Raw genomic sequence first — 21,838 nt, 5'->3', positions numbered from 1 at the left:
AACAGGTGGTAGAAAACCACCAAGGGAAGGGAGTTGTGGGGACAGGCTGGGCCGTGTTGGCACTCGGATCAGGTGCCAGAGGAGCGTGGGGCTCCGACATGAACTTGCTTGAGGTAGGCCCCAGATCACATCCTGGGTTCTCGAGGGGTGAAGAGGACCCTTAACTGAATGCACAGTCCGGCAAATTGCCTTCACAGGTAGCTGGGTGAAAAACTGACTGGGATTAGCCATATGTGGAATCTAATCAATGTTCTTCTCCCTCTAGAGAAGTGTCTTGAAGATCTAGAGACAGTCAGGGGATCCTCCTGCCTCAGCTGGGACTATAGGTACACATCACTGTACCTGGATAATGAACATTTCTGATAAACTTGCCACCACCCTTCAGCCTCAGGTCTGTGGACTATCTGTAAAAGACCATGAAATGCACAGGCTTCAGAAAGAACCTCTGTGCACAGTGATAACATCCTTGTAAAACCAAACAGACCCTGGTATTTTGCCAGAGGCCATAATGCAGTGGTGTTTAGGGTTTGTGACACCTTTCAGGGTTATCAAGGTGGGCTGCACATCTGCCAATTAAAACCCCACCTAGGTTCTAAAACATGTCTTGGAATTCAACCCAGTGTCCCAGGCCTGTGCAGTATTGTCCTCTATTTGTGATCAGACTGATCTATAGCCGATGGCTCAAACAGCTCAATTTCTCTCCAAGAACCTCATCAAGAGGGAGAGTGACCCTGCTTGCTCAGAATTGTTTCATGACTGATGTCCTTAAACTGGTCAGTTCATTTCCATCTATAGGATCTGCTGTACCACTCATGGGTGCAAAAGCTACACACAGTCCCACCTTCTGCCTTCTTGCTGGCCTCTCTGCAAGGCCTTGGCTATCTACATCAGGGAACTGACACCAATGCTTGAGATACTCCCAGTTGTGTTCCATACAAACAGCAAACCACTAGTCAAGCCCCAATCTGGTTTCTTTACCTCTACACAAGCCAACTGGGTACCAGCACCTTGTGGATAAAAGGAATTCACCCAGGGTCTGTGTGCCTTGGAATGTGTTCAAGATACTGACCACGGTGTTGCCTGAACCCATGGTGAAACTCACATTTCCCATGGGTGGGCATGACCACATCTCCTGAGTGGAAAGCAGTGGCTATGGAGGCCATGTTTACAGTGGACTTAGCTATAGCCAGGTGCCTGTGTGCCTGTGAAAAGTCACAGTTGTGTTGAGGTTAGGGATATCTGTGTTGGTCTGGGGCTAGGAACCTTGTTTGCCATCTGCTTAGATTCTAGCCTCCTTCACAACCTGCTTCCCCATGGCCACGAGCTAGTTCCTAAATGTTTCCATATGCAACAGGGAAGGTGCATGCGCAACAGCAAAGAAAAAAATAAGATGAAAGTGAGGACATGTTTTGGGTTGCAGGCACACCTGAAAAATCTAGTGTTCCTAGATAGTGTGAGAAACATTTCCTCATGAGCTAGCCTAATGACAGCAGACTGTTTCCGTGGTTACACCTAGGAGAGGCAGTGAGGGTCAGGGCCAGGTCAGAAGGATCAGTGCTGGGTAGATCAGAGTGGTAGCTGAGCCCTTTCTTTTGTCCATCTCTCAGGCAAACATACTCCCAAGATTTTAGAGGTCTCTCTGAATTAAAAAAAGCAGAAGCCTGGTATAAACAGAGAAGTGAGCATGCCAGATAGTATTCTGGCTAGTTTTATCTTGACATAAGCTCATGTCATTTGGGGAGGAGAGACCTTGACACAGAAAATGCCACCACCAGACTGGCCTCTGGGCAAGCCTATAGCATATCTTCTTAATTAGTGATTGATGAGGGAGGGTCCATTCCATTTGAATAGTGCAACCCCTTGGGCAGGTGGTTCTAGGGTGTGTGTGTGCGCGCGTGTTTGAGGGCGCAAGGCATGAAGATCTAGCCAGTAAGCAGCACTCCTACTTTGTCTCTGCTTCAGTTTTCTGACTTTGAGTTCCTTCCCTGACTTCCTTCAGTGATAGACAGTGATGTGTGTCTTTAAGCTGAAATAAAGCCTTTCTTCCCCCAGGGGCTTTTGGTCATGGTGTTTCAGCACAGCAATTGCAACCTAAGATATCAGGGAGCACGGCTGTTCTCAGATGATAGAGCCAGATCATGGAAGAATTCAACCCAATGTCCCAGGCCTGTTTAGTATCATCCTCTATCAGTCTGGAAGAATCAAACCTATGTTCTATAGTGCAGGTGAGGCTGCTGAGTGGCCATGTTCATGAAACCCACAGAGCCATGGAGTTACCACAGGACATCCACTCACAGACAGAGTGCCCAGACACCAGAGCAGGGCTATGGGACATAGCATAGAGCCCTTCTGCCAAGTCTGTCTCTCTTTTCTCACCATTTACTCAGAAGATTCATTCACCATGATGGGGGTATGGAGCTGTGGGCCCTTCTAACACAAGTGTCAGGTTGGATTGCCCTCCTTCCTCTGTTCTTGTAGGACACCACACCACAGTTACCACTGTACCCAGTAGCCACCACCACCTTCAGGCACCCCAGCACTGCTCCTCATGTCTAGAAACTTCCACATCATCTGAGATGCCTGGGAACCATTTCTTAACCCCAGAACCTGTGAACATGGCCTTTCAGGCCAAAAAAGTCTATGTAGATGAACTTGTGGATCTTAAAAATGAGGCTACCTTGGATTATCTGCTGACAGAATTCTTAGCTAAGATACACACAGATGAGGGACAGAGGAAAGCTGCCAGTCAGGCTGGACAATCTCCCGTGTAGCCTCTGGAGGGATTCCTCCTTGCACACGATGGGACCCTGGGCTTGAGATAGGCCTTGTCCTACATTGAGCCACTTAGGTTTTGTGATCTGATCAGCAGTCGCACTGCTGTTGCTGGTCTGTGGGAGTCACTGGTGCTCAGCAGCAGCTGCCCAGATGCTCAAGAGACCCTAAACTGCTGTGATTCAGTAAACAAATGCTTGCAAGACAGACTTCTGACATACATCTCTGCACATGACGGTATGGGGAGGGCATGTCAGTACTGATAAATGAAGGAGCTCATGCTACAGGGAATCACAATGACAAAACCAGGGCCTGTCAGTGAGGTGTCTTACCCTCTCCTCTCACCTGCAGCCCCACCCGTTCCCAGGGGGTTCACCCACTCCCAAGTGCTCACTCACTTCCCCAGATTGGGATGTCTCTGCTCTCCGCCTTCATCACAATGGAGGACATGGTCATAGTGACGGGGATGGCATCGAAGTAGGAGGAATGTGGGGCCAGGGTGAGGATAGCAGCCTCAGTAGGCAGGGCCTGCCGCCCCTTCACAGCTACGCGGTGGAAGCCGCCGGCAAACCACATGGTGCGCATGATGGCCTTGAGTAGGAAGTCCACGACTCTGTAAGAAATACACAACACTGAGTTCCCTGCCATGGCACAGCCACGGAAGGGGCAAGTGGAACTTGGTTGAGGCAGTCATAGCCAATGCCTTCCACCTGATCTGACAGACAACTGAAGGGCTTTGTCCACCATAGAACAGCCTTCAGGTGAGCACAGCTTCTCAGAATTGACAGCAGGCCACACACACCAAGGTCAAAGACATCCACACGTTGGGTATCAGCAGCTCCTGTTAGCACTCAGCCACCCATGAGTAGAAACCAAAGCACATGGAACACCCGTTAGAGGCTGCATGCTCTTCAGTTAAGAGCAGGGGTGGTGCCCTGGTAAGCCCTCCAGACCCCATTCCCACAGCCACTCTGCCTAGAAGGCTGACCACAGGAATCATCATTCAGCTTCCGCAAAGACCTAGATGGTCACAAGTGTAGAAGTGAGAAAAAAAATGGCATAGACCATCTATCTTCGTTTCCCTATGATGAATTTTAAACAAGTGAGAATTTAGGCACTCAACCCTGAGGGTTTTCCTTTTTACTCACCCCCAACAAGCACTCTGACACCTTTTAGGACACACCTGCAGTGACTTGTGGTGTAAGGGGGCCTGGGTGGAGCTTGGTCCCTGAGCCAACCAAGTGAACAAAACAAAGGGAAAAAAAGAAAGAAAGCCTCAGAGCCTGTTTCTTGATTTTCCCCAAAGTGCTAACTTCCCTGGAGGTTCTGTGGGAGGATCCCTAACAGATCTAAGCGGTGGCCAATCACTGATGAGTAACCCCCCCACCTCCCCTAAGGAGGAGAATCACCTTAGAAAGAACTTTGCTTACTCTGGAGGATAAGCAGCTGCTGTAGTTACAGGGAGACACTGGGGAGCAGATTCAAGGTTCTATTTCCAGGGACGGTGTGACACATGGGTACATGCTTCTCAGTGTCTGGACACTGTGGATGGATGGTTTTACCGTGACGGGGATGCCAGGCTCTGGGAAGGCTACACAGATACAGGAGCCAGTCCTGGGAGCGCAAGAGGAAGAGGGGAGCTGGAGAGTGAGCACCATCAACCCCCAATCTAGAAGGCCCTTCATCCTGCTGGTACTTGCACAGGGACAAGGAGGACAGTGAGCTCTGAGCAAGGTCAGAGGTCAAGGCCAGAAAAGAAAGCCCCAGGAACACAAAGGAGAAAGGGGCAGAATGGGAGCTAAGCACCGTCGTGGTGCTGAAGAAGACGTGGGGCTTTGGCCACAGGATGAAGAGAAGGCTGAGGAGAAGCACACTGAGGAGACAGTGGATGTGTGAGTCTCCTGATACAGTAGCCAGGTGAAGGACATGTGTGCTGTGCTTTGGCCCTCTGGAGTGCCAGGTGGGGAGGAGAGCAGCTGGTTGTCAGTGGTTAATCAGGCCCAAGTTCCTCTTGCAAATCCTCTTTCTGGGAAGAGAACCTGACCTTTCAACAAAAAAACCAAGCAGGGGTGGGGGGTGGGGGGTGGGGAGGGAGTAGGGGGAGGAGTATGGTGGTGGTGGTGGGGCTGGAGAGATGGCTCAGTGATTAAGAGCTCTGACTGCTCTTCCAGAGGTCCTAGGTTCAAATCCCAGAACCACATGGTGTCTCAAAACCATCTGTAATAAGATCTGATCCCCTCTTCTGGTGTGTCTGAAGACAGCTACAGTGCACTTATATATAATAAATAAGTAAGTCTTATTAAAAAAAAAAAAGCAGGGGCAGGATGGGTGGAAGGACAAGGTCTCAGAGACAGACAGATCTACCCTAGAGTGTTACAGGTATTTCAGATAGTGGATGCCCCAGGAAGCCAGCCCTACTCCACAGCATGGTTTGACCATGGAGGGCTTGGAGAGCTGAGGTTGAATTGGGGGTTTTGATACTCTTTCTGCCACAAGCAAGAAAAAGAGACATTGAAACTTCAAGAGAGAAAAAAAAAGAAGAAGAAGAAGAAGAAGAAAGGCTATAACCGAAATGCAAAGCCAGGAAAGTGTGTAATTTAAAACTTTAAATCATAGGGTGTGGCTAGGGTGCCACAGACAAAGGGAGTTCCCCCAGGATGGAGGGGAATGGGGGGAAGGAGGGGGATAAAGGGGACTCCTCTCTGAGGGTAGGGGGTAGGATACTCAGGCCCTTCAATTTCACAGCTGATGGATACCTGCATCTCATCAACCCAGGAACTAGCCCCTTCTCAAGCTGCCTGTCAGTCAGCCAAGAACCAGCAGGAGGACCTGGCTGCCTGCCTGACCCACCCTGGGAATTCTCTGGTGGTCAAGGAGTCAGTCTAGGGGGTTAGTGCTACCAAAAGAGCACAATGATTCTGATGGCACTTGTGTTTCGAAAGTAAGTTAAAATAAGCAACTTTTTAAAAAACTGTGTCACTCACTGAGATTTTTCAGGAAATGTCTGATGGAACAGCAGCTTCATTCAGGAAAAAAATATCCGTCTTTAACATCAATCTGTTCCCAACAGCCTTGCTGTGCAAACGTAACCCGAGCCCGAGTCTGAATGAATCTGCTGTTGTAACTCAGCAGAACTTTACTCTGCAGCCAGTTATTGTAAAATCTGCCTTTTCCTAATTCTGTACCGATATAACTAAGGCTCCATAGGCTCCGCCCATGAGGCCCCAGGGCCACAAATCAACCAAGTTCCCATAGATCCCAAATGACTGTGTCAGGGCTTCCTGTGGCACAGTACTGCACACGCAGGTCCAGTATACATGTGTGCACTGCACGTGACACTCTTCACATTATGTACACATACTCATCTACATTTGCTCCAACCTGTACAATCAAATGAATGTATGCACATCAATCTCATATACATGTATACATGCACACTCCAGCACATGTATGCACTCTACATATACACACATTTCAAAACGTACACACTTGCATACTTTTATTGCACACATATATATACAGTACAATAGGCATACTCATACATGTTCAAACACACTTATCTATGTATGTATTATACATACTCCCACATCTACATACACACTGTCATCTTCATATACACACATGTACTCCAACACATGTATATATACATACTTTTACCTGTGTACACTCATACATGTACATACAGCAACATACACATAACACACATTCAACATCTAAACACATCCATACTCTCATCTAAATGCACACTCCAACAGGCACACATGCATATTCTCATGCAGGTGCATTAATATATGTACATGTTTCATATACACACACTCATCTACACACATGGGCATGTACCCTTATACACATGTAGACATATTCTCTCTCTCTCATACAGAATGACATGTACCCCGAGCTGACAAGGACATACAAAGCTCGAGGGAAACTATGGCCATATGAAATCAGCCTCTCCCACACTGCATGTGAAACTTGCATCCCATCTGTGCAATGAGGCTGTTGTGAACAGGCTGCGTGACTTATAGACAAACAGAGCTGTTGGAAGTAGTCTGCTATGACCCTTTGTAGCTTGCTGAAGCCCAATGAGTGTGGACCCAGGAGAGGCCAGGGAAGTAGGGGGAGTGAGATGGGGAGGAGTTCAGCCTAAGTCACTCACTTTGAAGATGGTCCTGGTGCTCCAGGACTCTGAGTTGGGGTAAGGAAGAGAGAAAAGGGTGATCAGGCCCTTCTGATACTAGGCAGCATGTGGAGCAACAGCAAGTATCCTCAGTCCCTTGTCACCAAGAGCTGTTACTCGTTACCCAAATACCTTTAAATCCACCCAAATCTGCTTCTCAGCATAACTTCTGGACTCAGCTGTAAATGTAAATTTTATTTACCAGATGTAATTGTCAACTCAGAGGCTTACTGCTGAGTAAGCCAGCCCTTTCTAGTTCTTTCCGAACACTGGCTGGCTGTTTCAACTTAGCCGTTCTGGCTCAAATGCTTCTCCAAACTGACTAATGCAAACTAGCTTCTCTTGGCTTCTGACTGAATTATTCTGCTTGGTCTCTGACTCTGGCCATCTGTTCTAATTTTCTAAAGATGAGAACATTCTCTGGCTCATTCTGTCTTTACCTGCAATCTGTCTCTGTAAAACTACCCCCCCCCCCACCATGTGCAATACTCTCTTAAGACACCTGTCTTTCCTGTCTGTCATCGTGAGAGTTGGGTGTATCCCATTTCTGACTCATCTGTCAAATCTTTCTCTGATTCATCACTTTGTCTGCCCCTCAATTAGATGTCAAACATGGCTGCATCCTTCTACAAAGTAACTTTACCTTTACTGTTTGGGATTAAAGATATATACTAAGGGTGTGTCTCTAATGTAGCCAGAGGGATTAAAGGTGTGTCTGTGTTCCAGCCAGATCACACAGACTGAGAAGGTTTTGGAAGTGATCCTTGCCATGTTGTTGGATTAAAATTCCTCTATACTCAGCATGCTGAAAAAAACAGAATCTGACTTGGCCTAGATTTGATGTGCTTGGCTATATTTCATAGCAGACTCATACTTTATGGTCTTCTGTCACAACAAAGCATGCTATTCAGAGGATTAGAAAAATCTCAGACAAATTTAGAAGTGAAATCGAACAACGACTTCAGCCACGACCAGCCTCATTTAACACTCAAACTGTGTGCTCACAGATCTTCAGGTCTGATGGTGATCTGACATCCAGAGAGCTGGAGTTCAGAGGATGAGGCCCTCTCTTGCCTCTCTCCTGAACAAACATCTTATGTATCAGGCCATCACAAGAAAAGAAAGGCTAGGAGGTCTGGGTGAACACTCAGCTCACAGAGCACCAAGTGGTAACATTTTAGACTTTGGGGCCACAGAGCCTCCCCTACCACCTCCCCCCACCACACACAACTCATGTCCCTGTGAAAGTAACAAATGTTCCAGGAGAAAGTTATTTGCACAGCAGCAGATCTGGCCTGTAGGCCTCCCTGTCAGTACTTCCACCAAGGATTTGTTTGTCTTTCTGAGCTGAGAGAGTGCTCTAAAGAAAACCACAGTGCATTCCTTAGAGCTTTGGTTAAGAAACTTGTGACAGGTAGAAAGACACAAAAAACAAAGTGTCTGTGGCATCTTGAGTGGTTTAATGGAGCTTCAGAGAGCTGAGGTTCATGTATATCTAACACTTATGGGCAAGGCCCAATTTTGGTCTCACAGACATGCAACCTACATGACAATGTCCACTATTCAGGAGGCATAGACTGCCTCAAGGTACCCACTAGGGCAGGGCTGTTTGGCTCCAGACTATGCTAGCCAGAGCTTCAGCTTTGTCAAGTCTGAACTCAGTGCAGGCTTGTTTACTTTCAGTGACCCCAGGAGGGAAGGGTGTGTTAGGTACAATCTGCCATTCAGAAGGTGCTCCCCTTCACCAGCCTATGGCACCCACAGAGACCCGTGTCACTGTAATGCTGGGTCAAGCTAGTTTCAAAGGAAACAGCAACAAGACAGCAAGTCCCAGTAAAAGCAGTCTTAGAACGGGAGACAGTTCCACCCTGGTTGAGCAGTGACATTGTGACAACAATCATAGCATGTGTGTGTGTGTGTGTGTGTGTGTGTGTGTGTGTGTGTGTATGTTCATGTCTGGGTGTATGTACAGTTGTGTTAGATCCCTTCACTGGCTGTCTGCATGGTGTGTGTGTGTGTACAAGTATGTTAGATCTCTTCACTAGCAGTCTGTACTGCTAGTACACGCAAGCAAGCGCGCGCGCGCGCGCGCGCGCACACACACACACACACACACACACCATGCAGACTGCCAGTGAAAAGATCTAACACACCTGTACACACACCCACACACATACATACACACACTATACAGACTGCTAGTGACGAGATCTAACATACTTGTACACACACACACACCATGCAGACAGCCAGTGAAGAGATCTAACACAACTGTACACACACCCAGACATGCACATACATACATACACAAACACACACACACACACACACACACACACACACACACACCATGCAGACTGCCAGCCAAGAGAGATACTTACTTCCTCCATAAGGCCAAGGGCTGCTCTGGCTCCTTATCAGGAGGTCCCAGGGAGGCCACGAGTGCAAAGGGCCAGGCCAGCAGCATCATGAAAGCAGCAAACAGGAGCCGGATGGGGAACAGCGTCAGCGTCATGAAAGCCACCTGGGAAAACAGGTGTCATTTTTTAAGCACTCCTGCTTGAGAACAGGTTAGAGCTGCCTGCACCCTGGTGTCCTGCAGAGTCAGGTCACAGCTAGGCAATGCACTGTCATCCCTGTGGCCCTCATCCTCCACTCCTCACTACTGAAGGGACACTTGGGGACAAGGCAGAGCTTAACTGGCACTTAGCTCTGCTCAGACTCTTGACAGTACATCTCTACAGAGGACCGGGCACCCAAAGCTGGAGCCCAAGCACCCAATGCTGGAGCCAGGTTCCCATGCCTGTTCAACACATAATATCCTCCTACCTCTTCCTAACAGCATTATGGTGGGGCTGAAGATGAGTTCCACCCTAGAACACAAGTAAAAATGCTAGGCATGGTAACCCAAACTTGAATTTCCAGCGCTGGGAATCAGTGGGACTCTGGGGCTTACTGGCCAGCCAGTCTAGCCTACTTGGTGAGCTTCAGACCAGTAAGAAACCCTGCCTCAAAAGTACCCAGGGTATCAAAGCTCAGGCTGATCTCATGACGTCAGCATGTCTATGGACTCATGCAGAAACTGTTGATGTGAACAGAGGTAATATACGTAGACCCAACACTGGGAAAGCAGTCAGGGCTAAGAGGAGTTGCAAGACCAACCTTAGACCAAAGGAACAGAGGAGTCAGGGCAGCTCTCCAGCCAGAGCCTAAGGGAGGCGTGGCTCACTAGCCAGCATTTACCTCAGGGCAGCCAGGGGCAACAACCAGGCTGTTGTTGCCTATGTCTGTGAGTTTGGAAGACTTGGTGGTAGCTCAGCTCCGTAGGGCAGAGCCAAATGCTGCATTGTGGAAGGTATTTTTCACAGCCTTAGAAAATCAGTATGGACCTGACACTGAGACTAGTCAATCTATGCTCACACCTTTGTTAAAGGCCACCAGTTGCATGTGGCCCAAGGACAACACAGATCCAGCTACCAATGTCTACTCCAACAAATTCACTCACTGGGGCAATGATTACATATGACACCTGGCTGGCAATGACTCACCAGTCCCACATAAGCCGGCAGTGGGCTGTCTAATGTCTTTGGAGGTCAGAACATTATCAACACCTTTCCTGCCTCCATTGGGACATAATGCTTATTCTTATGCAACATGTTAAAATGCTGTGATCAGGGTTCCTCTGATGTCAGATGCTTGCTTGCAATGCTAGGAAGTAACCTGCTGGGGCTTGTGTTAGGGGTGCTGGGAGGACACCTGTCAGGGCTTGTGTTAGGGGTGCTTGGAGGATGCCTGTGAGACACCTAAATACCCTGCTGACCATGTACTGTTGGCTTCCTAGCGACACATCCCTGCCTAGCTTCTAAGATTTCTAGGAGCCCAGCTTTGCAGACTGTGGCTTCTCCCAGGGTTAGTCTTGCTCAGTGAGCTTCCTGACAATGCCAAACTTGAGAGTTGAGAAGGGAGCCTCTGCAGCATCATTGTTCAGCACATGGGGAGAGATGTGAGCTAGGGAGGAAGCCCTTTGCACCCATGTGCCGCATGGGGGAGGTGAGCACACACACCTCAGCAGCACCACAGTGTGTGGGTGGCTGCGTAGAGTGAGCAGGGTGCTGGGGAGGGTCAACAGGCCTCAGGTGTCAGACCACCTATAGGTTCTTTCTCTGCACCTTGTCTCCACCTTTACTCAATGCTGGCCCTCCAGCTTTTGTCTGTACCGCAGGGAGCAGGGAACCCTCCCAGGGCCTGAAGGAGCCTGCCACAGTCCTTCTAGAACCTGCTACCCCATCTCCTCAAGCTACTATCTTCAGGACTCTGCATAGCCATTGGTCTCTACATCATCAATGCCCACCCTGGCACAAACTGGTTTGAACAGACCAGGGGACCACAGGCCATAGAAGGGGCCAATGTTTCCGAGGCACTATGAAGGGAAATGGCCTGGAGGGCTATGACAATATTCAGAGTAGATGAATTGTTGGTGACTGTGTGAGGTATGGGAAGGAGAAGCAAAGCTCTAGGCAGCCCCGAGAAAGTCATTCTTAGAAAATCAGGCTAGACAGAAGAGCGGCAGAATGTCAGACAACTTTCCAGATGTCCTGCCTTCCATGTATGTGTACATGGCCTCCGCCGGACAGGGCCTTCCTCTACCAAAGCCTACAAGGCACCTCTTCTTGCTGTAACTTATGGAATTAAGAACTGTCCACATCAAGAGCCACATAGGGTGCCAAAGGGATGCTGGGAGGAAGACAGGAGTCTACTTTCCACACCAAAAAGCAGAGTCATGTTGGAAGCCAATGTGTGGTATATGTATGAGAAACTCTCCAGGGCCCATTTAACCAAAAACACACATAGTATGACTACCCACCAGAGTAGGCTAAATAGCATGTGTAGACTGGCTATCCTGTACAGGAACTGGCCAAGAGTAGGAAGGAAGGAAGGAAGGAAGGAAGGAAGGAAGGAAGGAAGGAAGGGGTAGCCTGGTACAGGCTATCGGACAGATGAAAGAGGGAAGAGACATGGAATAAAGGACTCAGCCATGCTTCTAGGTGACAACAAGGTTGGGCTGAAGGTTGCAACTCCATAAAAATTCCATGGACACAAAGGTGTTGGGCTACTGATGCTGAGACCCTCAGCCCAGCCTTCTTAAGACCAGCTGAGGACAGTGGCTACCCATAGATTATAAGGAGCCACATCACTCCAATGATGCTGAGCCAAGCAAACTGTGGGCCATCTCCCCTATGAGCTGGAAGTGAATAACTAAACCACACAATTCAGTATGGAATTACACTGGCCTGAGGCTGTGTTAACTTCAATTGCCCTCTGAAGGTTGATTATAACAAACCAACCCATTAAGAAAGATACTTTCTAGATGAACAGGCACGGGCTTACACACACAGCCCATCACAGCAGAGGAAATGGTCTGAACTGGATTTCGAGGGCCCCCTTGGGAGGGAAGCTATGACCTGCACCCAACAAGAGGATTCTGTCCAAGAGTATCCACTCTATATCAACCCCATGAAACCCAGGCTCCCTGTGAGGCTGGGCCTGGGTCAAGGACAGAAGTATGGAGTGAACTGCAGCTTCCAGTGTAGCAAACATGGACACAGTAAAAAGTGGCAAAGGCAGGAACCCACAGGCCAGGACAGAACTTTAAAGCACCAATAAAGACAACAGACAGAAGGGCTGGGGCATGATATACTCAAGGACATCTGTTCATATGCGCATGTACGCTCGAGCACACACACACACACACACACCAATATATACAATTTATACATACACTGAACATACACATTCAGTGACCTATGGGCATACATACAATGACCACACACTCACACATTCACACACACTGCATAGTTAAACATGTATACACTGGTATACATCTATGTCAATATGTATAACATGGGCACATTGAACATATGCAGTTACTCATGTACACACATATACCAATACACATAATATCAATATGCATTCTCTCACACACTCAACATATGAATACTATCTTAGTTAAGGTTTTATTGCTGGAAAGATATACCATGACCATAGCAACTCTTATTAAAGAAAAACATTAAATGGGGGCTGGCTTATGGTTTCAGAGGTTTAGTCCGTTACTGTCATAGCAAGAAACATAGTGGCATGCAGGCAGACGTAGTGCTGCAAAGGAACTGAGAGTTCTATATCTTGATCCACAGGCAGCAAAGGAGACTGCTAAACTAGGCTTAACTTAAGCATATACGAGACCTCAAAGCCTGGCTTTACAGCAACACACTCCTCCAACGAGGCCACACCCACTCCAATAGGCCATACCTCCTCAGAGTGCCATTCCCTATGGGCCACACATTCATACACACAAGTCTATGGGGACCATTCCTTTACAATCCACCACAGAGCCATAGACACACCTCACTCTCTCCACTGTCCCTGGAAGATGCCTCCAAACGGGCTCTTACACATGAAGCTGGTCACTGCTAAATACTGAGACCTAGAACACTCCTGTGAAGACTGTTCTTCAGTCTCCTGTAGACACAGAGCAGGATCAAGGAAGATAAGCAACAGGAAATGGACACTGGAGTGGTGTGTGTGTGTGTGTGTGTGTGTGTGTGTGTGTGTGTGTGTGTGTAGGGGGGCAGTTATCGAGGCTCAGACAAGAAAGTGATGGATAGAGAAAGGCTAGGTCCCCAAGGAGGATGCTAGGCAAAAGGAAACTGAAAGAATCAATTCCTGAAAGCCAGAAGGACAAAGACCAGCAGTGGTCAGATAATTTTTAAAACCCTGGCCCTAAGCCAACAGGATGGCTTGGTGGGTAAAGACGGTCAAGCTTAACAATCTGAGATCAATCCCTAGGGCTTACATTGTGAAATGAGAGAACTTACTCCAAGTTGTCTTCTGACTTCTACATAACTTCCACACAAATGCTGTGTAGCACACATCACACACACACACACACACACACAGAGAGAGAGAGAGAGAGAGAGAGAGAGAGAGAGAGAGAGAGAGAGAGAGAATGTAATATTAAAACGTCTGGCCATCATTGTGGCACCTTTGAAATATCAACCAAGGGTCACAGACACTCTATGAGTAGTTCTTTCTGGGAGGCTGCTAAAAGACTCCCATCTTTGTTGTCTAGGGGATCAGGTTGATAACCAAGGTTCCATTTTATCTCTGGCCTAGTCTGGTGCCACAATGACCCAGAGCCACTGGTAGAGGGTGTTCGTGAACTCTGGAGGGGTCATTCTCTCTGCCCCTCTGCCTGGTCTTTGGCCAAGGCCCCTACTACGCATTCAGTCTCAGTAGTTCCACAGCTCTTGGCCACCCCTCAGACTTGAGGGTCTCTTTCTACCTACCAAGGATGTGCCAGGTCTATTAAGGAACCACCATCCCACCTCCCTGACAGGGCTGCTTCTAGGATCCTTGAAGAGGAGCCTGGAAGGTTCCGGGACAAGAACTTTCTGCTACGTGGTTCTATTCAGAAGGTGATGCGGGCCTTGTATGCTCAGAGGAAATGTGGCTTAGTTCTGTACACCGGGGAGCTGCGCTCCTCCACTGATCAGGGAGATAGTTTGAGGCTGCCAACTTTAATGTTGCTGGTGGCAGCAGGGCTGGATTCTACCCTAGGGGCACCACTGGGGGACAGGTGAGTCTAGGTTCTCTGTGGGACAGCTGAGGGTGGAGCTTTAAGTTACAACAAGGCACCAAGGGAAGGGTTGAGGCAGCAAGCAGAGAGGACATGAAAACAAACAGGGATGGTTCACCAGATGCCTGGATGACTTCAGCACTTGGGGCAAACACAGCTCAAGGGTCACAGAGATGGACAACTGGAGGAGTCCCAGACAGGTGCAACAGTCTGGAGAACACAGAGACTGGGCAGGGTATTAACAACATAGCCAGAAACTCAGCTGAGACCACAGCAATGAGCCAACATCCAAGTACACCCAGCCCAAGCCAGGCCATGCTTAACTGTAAAATAAACCAGCAGAGATCTAACCATCACATTCGGGCAGTCACCATAGCACACGGGGGACAGAGACCCACTACCAGTCACTGAGAGGGTGGACCAGGAGGTCCACATTCTACTTCCTCATTCAAAAATTCAGGGTAGGAGCTAGATTTGCTCAGGGACTGGGGGTAAGTATGAAGATCTACTGGAACCACCAGGGGTTGTCTTAGCCCAACACACAAACCCTCTCCCACCCTAGAGGGAATGAAAAACACAGGCAGCTTGAGAGTAGAACAAGGCAGAAGTCGGTCAGGGTCCAAGGCCAGGGTTCTAGAAGCCACAAGGAAAAACCACTTGGGGACACGGCAGGCACCAGTACTTAGAATCCCTACTCTTCTCAGGACACACACCACTGACATACTAGCTCATAACACAGGGACAGCACTATGTCCTCAATGACATCATGCTGGACTTCCTTTACCAGTGGTCAGCAGGGTAACTAAGTCACCAACATGGTGGCTGAGTCTGCACTCCTCCTGGCATCCCCTCCCTAGGGCATAGCTGTCCTGTCCCACAGGACCAACCCGGGGGAACAAACAGTCCCAGTTGTCTCTCTCTTAGCAGCTCATTTTGATTTCTCCTACAAAACAAATTCAGAATGCAGCCCAAGATGGGCCTCTGGCTCTTGGATTTGGGACTACTACAGTGGCCAAGGAGGGGCGGGAAGATGGCTGCAAATGCTCTTGATCTATATGGTCCATACTAGAAGTAATGGATGAGACATTCGGTGCCAAGTGACAGCAGCCAGAAGTGGGCGCCTGAGCCAGAGCCCTGTTGGGAGCAAGGCTGACCCTGAAAGGAATTACCGAGTCCAGAAGGGAAGGCATATCTACTTCCTGTGTACTCCAAACAAACAAACAAAAAAACAAAACTATCCCGGTAGGCTGGTGGGCAACCTGTGCAACTCGAGGCTCTGAGGATATAGCAATGGGCTTCCAAAATTGGTTACAGAAGAGAGGTGGAAAACTCCAGGGATGCACTGAGACACCTGGGGAAATAAACTCTGGAGCCAATTGTGGGACAACACCCCAAACCGGTGACCAATGTCCGGAGCAACATGAAAGTAAGGCCTTTCTACTAGAGTTACTGCTCCAAACCAGAGAGGAAAGAAATGCAGTTTATTCTACCCTTTCCTATGCGGGTACACGCCAGCTCTACAATGCGCTATAAATCATGCACACATTTCTCATCTGGAAACCCAAGGCATGTTGCTGAAGCCTACAGTCCACAGCCGCCCAGAACCCCAGGTGACTTCAACTAGATCCAGACCACGCAGAAGCAAATAAGCAGACTAGCCAACAGGCGACCCCTGCCTTAGGTAGTCCCAGTACTATAATTAGAGCCACAGCAACTGTTTCTGAACAATGGCTCTGAGGCAGGCAGCTTCCAACAGTCACATTCAGAACCAAACCTCAGGAAGTAGAAGAGGACAAATCTTCAGCACTGCAGGCAGTTTACCTTTTCAAAAACAGCCCTGTTAAGCAAGCTCCTCTGCCCCTAGCCTCTTCACAAGAACAATCCCATAGCAGCCTATTGGTCAAGTATCCTATACACCCTAGAGCCCAGGATGAGACTAGACACAGGGGACGGGGACATCCAAAGAACACTTCAGCAGAGTTATTTACACTGGGTCCATTTGTCCATTTCTCACTGGCGTGTTCACTTCCCGGTCTTGATGGCCTTAGACCCCTGACAGTGTAGTGGGCCTGAGTTTTCTGAAGCTCACGCACAGCTAGGATCGTCCATGTCTCCACCAGAACTTTCCTCAGAGGCTGTGCTTGTGGCTATTTATAAGTACTTCTTAGTTCTCCCACTCAAATCTAAAATTAAATATAGCTTTTCTAAGATTGAGCTATTTTTTTTTCTTCTAAGCCCTGGGTCCCAACTCCCCAGGTCTATACCAGGTCCACCCAAGGGTTATCCAGTGAAGTCTCTCTCAGCCTATCCAGAGCATTTTTGATGCAGACTGATCTGAGCCTGTCTTTAGGGAAGCACTCAAAACTACAGATCACCTTAGAAACCACACCAGCAATTACAGGGGTGATTTCCTAGAGGGCTAGCCCTGCTACACACCATTGTGGTCCAGTCCTCACAAGCCCATTGGTCTTACAGAACCACCGGTTTCAGTACACCGTGGAACTCACTGTCACCAACCTTTGTGGGTCTGGTGGGAAGACCCTAGAAACTGTTTTGCCAGCTGGACCCTCCCAGCACTGTTGGGGGAAACATCTTTGGGGTGGTGCCAGAACACCCTGGCGTTTGCCTCATATTCTGGGGACACCGGTGTGTGATTATGGAGGGTTGTGGGCTAAGTAAAGGCAGGCTGCCCATATGGCTGTAAGAGGGTTGGTCTCCCTTGTCTGAGGTACAATCCTGTTTCCCTATGGCTAGCCACACACTGGTTGACCTCTTTCTAAACTATGACACAGACTGGGAACACACCTCTTCTGGGAGATACCCTATGAGCATGTGAAGAAGGGTTGAGTCAGGCCCCAGAGATGGCTCTAGAACCCCATAATTTAACTAACAAGGACCTGGACTGTCTCCTCATGCCATTTTGTGTGCACCTGGCTATTCCCTGCACATAGCTGTGCTCCTATGGGCAGGTGCTGGGACTTGGTGCCCACATAGCTACTGTTCATCCAGTTCAGCAGGCTCCCATAGCACAGGTACTGACACCATGTGGCTGTGTCTCCTTACATGCTAGGTGGGGTGTTAAGTAACCTTCACCCTGTGCAAGCCCCCATATAGCAGGGTAGGCTACATAGCTGTCTATCTCAGCACAACCCATGCCCAGCAGGGAGGGTCCAGGCCTGGCCCTAACATCTGTGCAGTCAGAGAAAACACTACATAACCACGCAGTGTAGCCTTTGGTGGGAAAGAAGCAAGGCAGTAGACACACAAAGGCAGAGTAACGGGGAAGCTTGGGAAACCCCAAGAGCAAGCTCTATCAGGGACACTACAGTGTCAAGAGACAACCTGAGTTCCAGATACGCTCAGAAGAAACACCCTAAGCACACCCAGGTGTGGTCTTCTCACTCTAAGATAAAAAAATGAACACTTTGGAAGCAGTCACCCTGCCTCAAGGTGGAGTTGGGTTAAGGGAGCATCCCAAGGCAAGAGGGTAAAATAAGATAGGTGTCAATTAGAATGCCCTAGACCCCTGCCTCAGCTAGACAAGACCTTTCTACCTCTACTGTTTCGCCTCATTACGGAGGCCTCTGGACTTTGAGAGCCCTGTAGACCTGTGTGTTCAAGGTCAAGAACTTGCCCAGCCCTTAGAAAGGTTGAGCTTCCATCAGCTCTGTGGCTTGAAGATTCAGACTCCTAGGCACCCCTCCCTCTGGCCAGACTGAACTGTCTTCTCCCTGCCAGGAGCCTGTGGACTCAACACTTAACCGGCCTTTTATCCACCTGCTGTCTGAACAGCAGGCTTTCCAAAACAGCAGCGCAGAACCCCATTGCTGGCAGACCCCTCCCCCCACCTGTACTAATATGCTGGGTGATGTGACTGAACGGACAGACAGGTGTATAACAGAAGGACCTGTCACTCAGCAGACACAGCTCAACACCTGTGATATGGAGACCCTGCATTGATGAGCACAGCAGGAAGCCACGGCAAGAGGCTAACAGTGGGGGAGGAGCATACACTCTGAAAGGCCTTTGCAGTGACTAGTGGGTTCCCAAAAATGGGCAGAAGGCAGTGAGTGTCCCACACAAAGGTGTAGTAAGGGTGAGTTCTTAGGTGGGAGGGCCCAGGTTGGGCAACATACATGGCTACTCAGGACAATGCTTATTCTCTGACTTGGGACAATCCTGGTAAGCATCTGGCCTCGATCTGGCTTCAGAGGTCTCTCTGGGCTTTTCTCTCTTCTTCCTGCACATGCAACTGTCAACACAAGTCCTCTCCTTGTGTCTCAGTGTATGACTGTGTGTACATGTTCATGTGTGTGCGCGAGTGTGCTCGTTTGTATGCATGTGCTTGTGGAGGTAGGTGGGTGGTGAGTGGTGGCTCTGTCCCACTGGTCCCCACAGTTCTTTTCTGAGAATCCTGTAGCCTAAGAGGTGAAATACTACAACAAAAGAAACTGTAACTGGGGTCCTGCCAGGGTGGCCTGCCACCCAAGGGCTCTGCCCAAGCAGAAAATTCTTAAGACATACATTTGGGGGTTGTGCACTGCCTTCCAAGAATGAGACTCAAAAACAGAGACTGGCCCTAAATCCCTCTCCAGAGCCAAAGGGACTCAATGTCAGTTGACCTACTTTAGGGAGCACTAGAGGCAGGACTCCCCATAATTACAGTCCTGCAAAAGGGAGCTTTCCAGACACTCAGCTCAATACCCACGTGTAGAAACAACTCAAGCTACCAGAACAGGTGGCGCTGAGACAGGAGCCCTGCCAACAGCTTCCTGGGGCCTGCCTCCCTGCAGGAGGCCCAGGCTTCCTACAGGTGAACAGTCCAGTCTCAGGAGACCAGCCTGGAGTTAAAGGGCTTGCTTCTGATGGCTCCCACAGATCCTGCCCCAGCTTGCTGAGGATGTTGGCTCTGAGAACAAATACTTCAAGTACCAGCTGTCAGAGAAGTGCTTACTTACTAATACACTGTTCCTTCCTTGGGTCATTCCTGCAGTGTCCAGCACATGGAGGTCCTGTCTAGGTATACCACCCAGATAGGGCTCATGATGAACCATGCTCTCCCCAACCCAAGCACACCATTTTTACATTCTAACTCTACTACTGAGATATACAGGGACTCAGCAGCTCCATGTCCTACAGGCCAGTGGTCATGGGAGTTGGAACCCATGAATATCAGACAACAGGGGAGGGGACCCCTGTTGGAGAGCTTCAACAGTAGAAGTCTACCATGCAGTGAGAGAGACAGACCTGAAGGTTATGTAGAGATTCACTCTGGTCCCTTATTCTTTGAGGAGCCAGGATACAGGAGACAGATCCACCACAATTTGTGGCTGTCCCAAGAACCCACTGCCTGGGCTGAGTAAGGGATTTAAGCCCCAGAGCATTATAGCTGCTTTCACTGGCAGGCAGGTTATTTGGAAAGAAGGAAGCTCACACGTTCTACTGGTAGGAGGGCTACCTATACAATCCGTTCGGGTGGGAAGCCCCACTCCTAGCACCCCCTGAGCAATGGAGAAAACCACAGCACCATCCTTCCCATACCACCGGCAGATGCCCCTCATACACCTTATCTGTCTTAGCTGGCAGGGAAGGAGGTTTATGGGGACTGTGTCTCAGAGACTGGTTATTCCTCTGAAGGACAAAGTTGACTTGATCCCATGCCTTTGGAGAGAAGGTTCCCACCTCATTGAGCTACTTAGTCTCAGGGTGCTAGCCAGAATAAAGGACTGGGAGATGTAGAGGAGGATGAAGCCTGTTTGGGAGGGGGTTCAGCTTTCGGGAACTTTTGAAGCCAGATGAGAAAGTCAAAAGGGAAAAAAAAAAAAAAAAAAAAAAAAAAAAAACTGTCAGGATGTATTATTACAAAGTAACCAAGGACTCCTTCCTGTAGGTGAGAGGCTTCCCTGGGCAGGTGGACCTGGGTTTGATCTGTCCGTGGAAATTGTCCCCTTACAGGATAACTTGGCAAGCAATAAGACTGTAAGAGACCCAGCTAGAGCCTAGCCCACAGGCATCTCTGCACAAGCTCTCCTCTCCACAGTCAAATACCAGTCCTTGCCTTCCCCAGACTTTAGGTCAGTCCAGTTCTGTGTCTACTTAGACAGTTAAAAATTGTGTTTTAAAAATGCCTGTAGATGGCAAATAAGTTCTTAGGAAAAAATGAAGTCAATTTTCTGACTCTAAAGCAGACAATGACTGAACAGTAATGTGCTGACTCAGGAAAAGAGCTGTCTCCAACATTAATGTTCTGCCCCAATGGCATCTCCCAGGTTAAGTCACAGCTAATATACCACCCATGACATAGGCAGTGTGCTGAAGGGTCACCACAGGGAAAACAGCCCAGTAGCACATGGATTAGGGTTAGCTTTAACTCATTAAAAAAAAAAAATCCCATGGTGATACAATGTAACATGGGCTGCCATCACAGTAAAACATGACAAACATTTCCACCCCTCCCCCCAAAACTGGGTACTTTTCTCCCAGCTCAGGTCTCCTGTCCGCAATAATTCACACCTAGACTACAGGATAGAGGAGCCATGGAGACATCAGAACTCCAGCTCAGGAGTAGTAGGGATACTCTACCATACTTCAGCAAATGCACAAGGATTGAGTGCAGAGCAACTAAAAATCCTGGCCGTATGGGTTGGTCAATGAAACTAGATATGGAGGAGCTCCTCCTTCATGTAAGAGGGAAGCTCCCTGGGTCTGGCATGCTGGAACGCAGCTTTGAGAAGCAGGATTTGATGAAAGATTTGCTCGGACATTGGAGCCTCAGGGGTCTGGGAAAGGAAGCCTGGGGAACCTTCTCAGACACTGTAAGGGCGTAGATAATTGGACTTGTGGGCACTTTGCTAGGGGTGGGGGTGGAGCGGAGGCACGGGGCCTGACGAGGGCAACAGATGAGCCCCAAGCCCAAGGTCTGCAGCCAGGTCTTGATGGCCAACAGTTAAGGCACAAAATTTCCCAATCTTCAAAAATGCTAAACACAGGCTGGAGAGATGGCTCACTGATTAAGTGCTTTCCACTCAAGTGTGAGAAACAGAGTTTGGGGTCCCCTGAATCCAAGTGTCTTAGGGTTTCTATTGCTGCAGTGAAACATCAGGAACAAAAGCAAGTTGGGGAGGAAAGAGCTGTTCAGTGGCTTACACTTTCAGATAATCCATCATCGGGGGAAGTCAGGACAGGAACTCAAGCTTGGCCAGAACTGGGAGGCAGGAGCTGATGCAGAGGCCATGGAGGGATGTCACTTACTGTCT

General features: G+C 48.8%; 1 protein-coding gene across 1 annotated transcript in view; it reads right to left on the bottom strand.

Annotated features, from left to right (window-relative positions):
- The window catches only part of LPCAT1 (lysophosphatidylcholine acyltransferase 1), a 48,769-nt gene that overhangs the window by 22,717 nt on the left and 4,214 nt on the right, over nucleotides 1-21,838 (bottom strand). Inside the window, exons 2-3 of the mRNA XM_080933878.1 lie at nucleotides 9,331-9,473; nucleotides 3,171-3,385 (exon numbers count right to left, since the gene is read on the bottom strand). Of these exons, the coding sequence (XP_080790004.1) occupies nucleotides 3,171-3,385; nucleotides 9,331-9,473 (358 nt within the window). The remainder of the gene's footprint in view (nucleotides 1-3,170; nucleotides 3,386-9,330; nucleotides 9,474-21,838) is intronic.

Source organism: Micromys minutus (assembly GCF_963924665.1).
Source record: "Micromys minutus genome assembly, chromosome: 20".
NCBI lineage: Eukaryota > Metazoa > Chordata > Mammalia > Rodentia > Muridae > Micromys > Micromys minutus.
The sequence above is the reverse complement of the archived record's forward strand: the minus strand, read 5'-3'. Positions and strand labels throughout refer to the sequence as shown.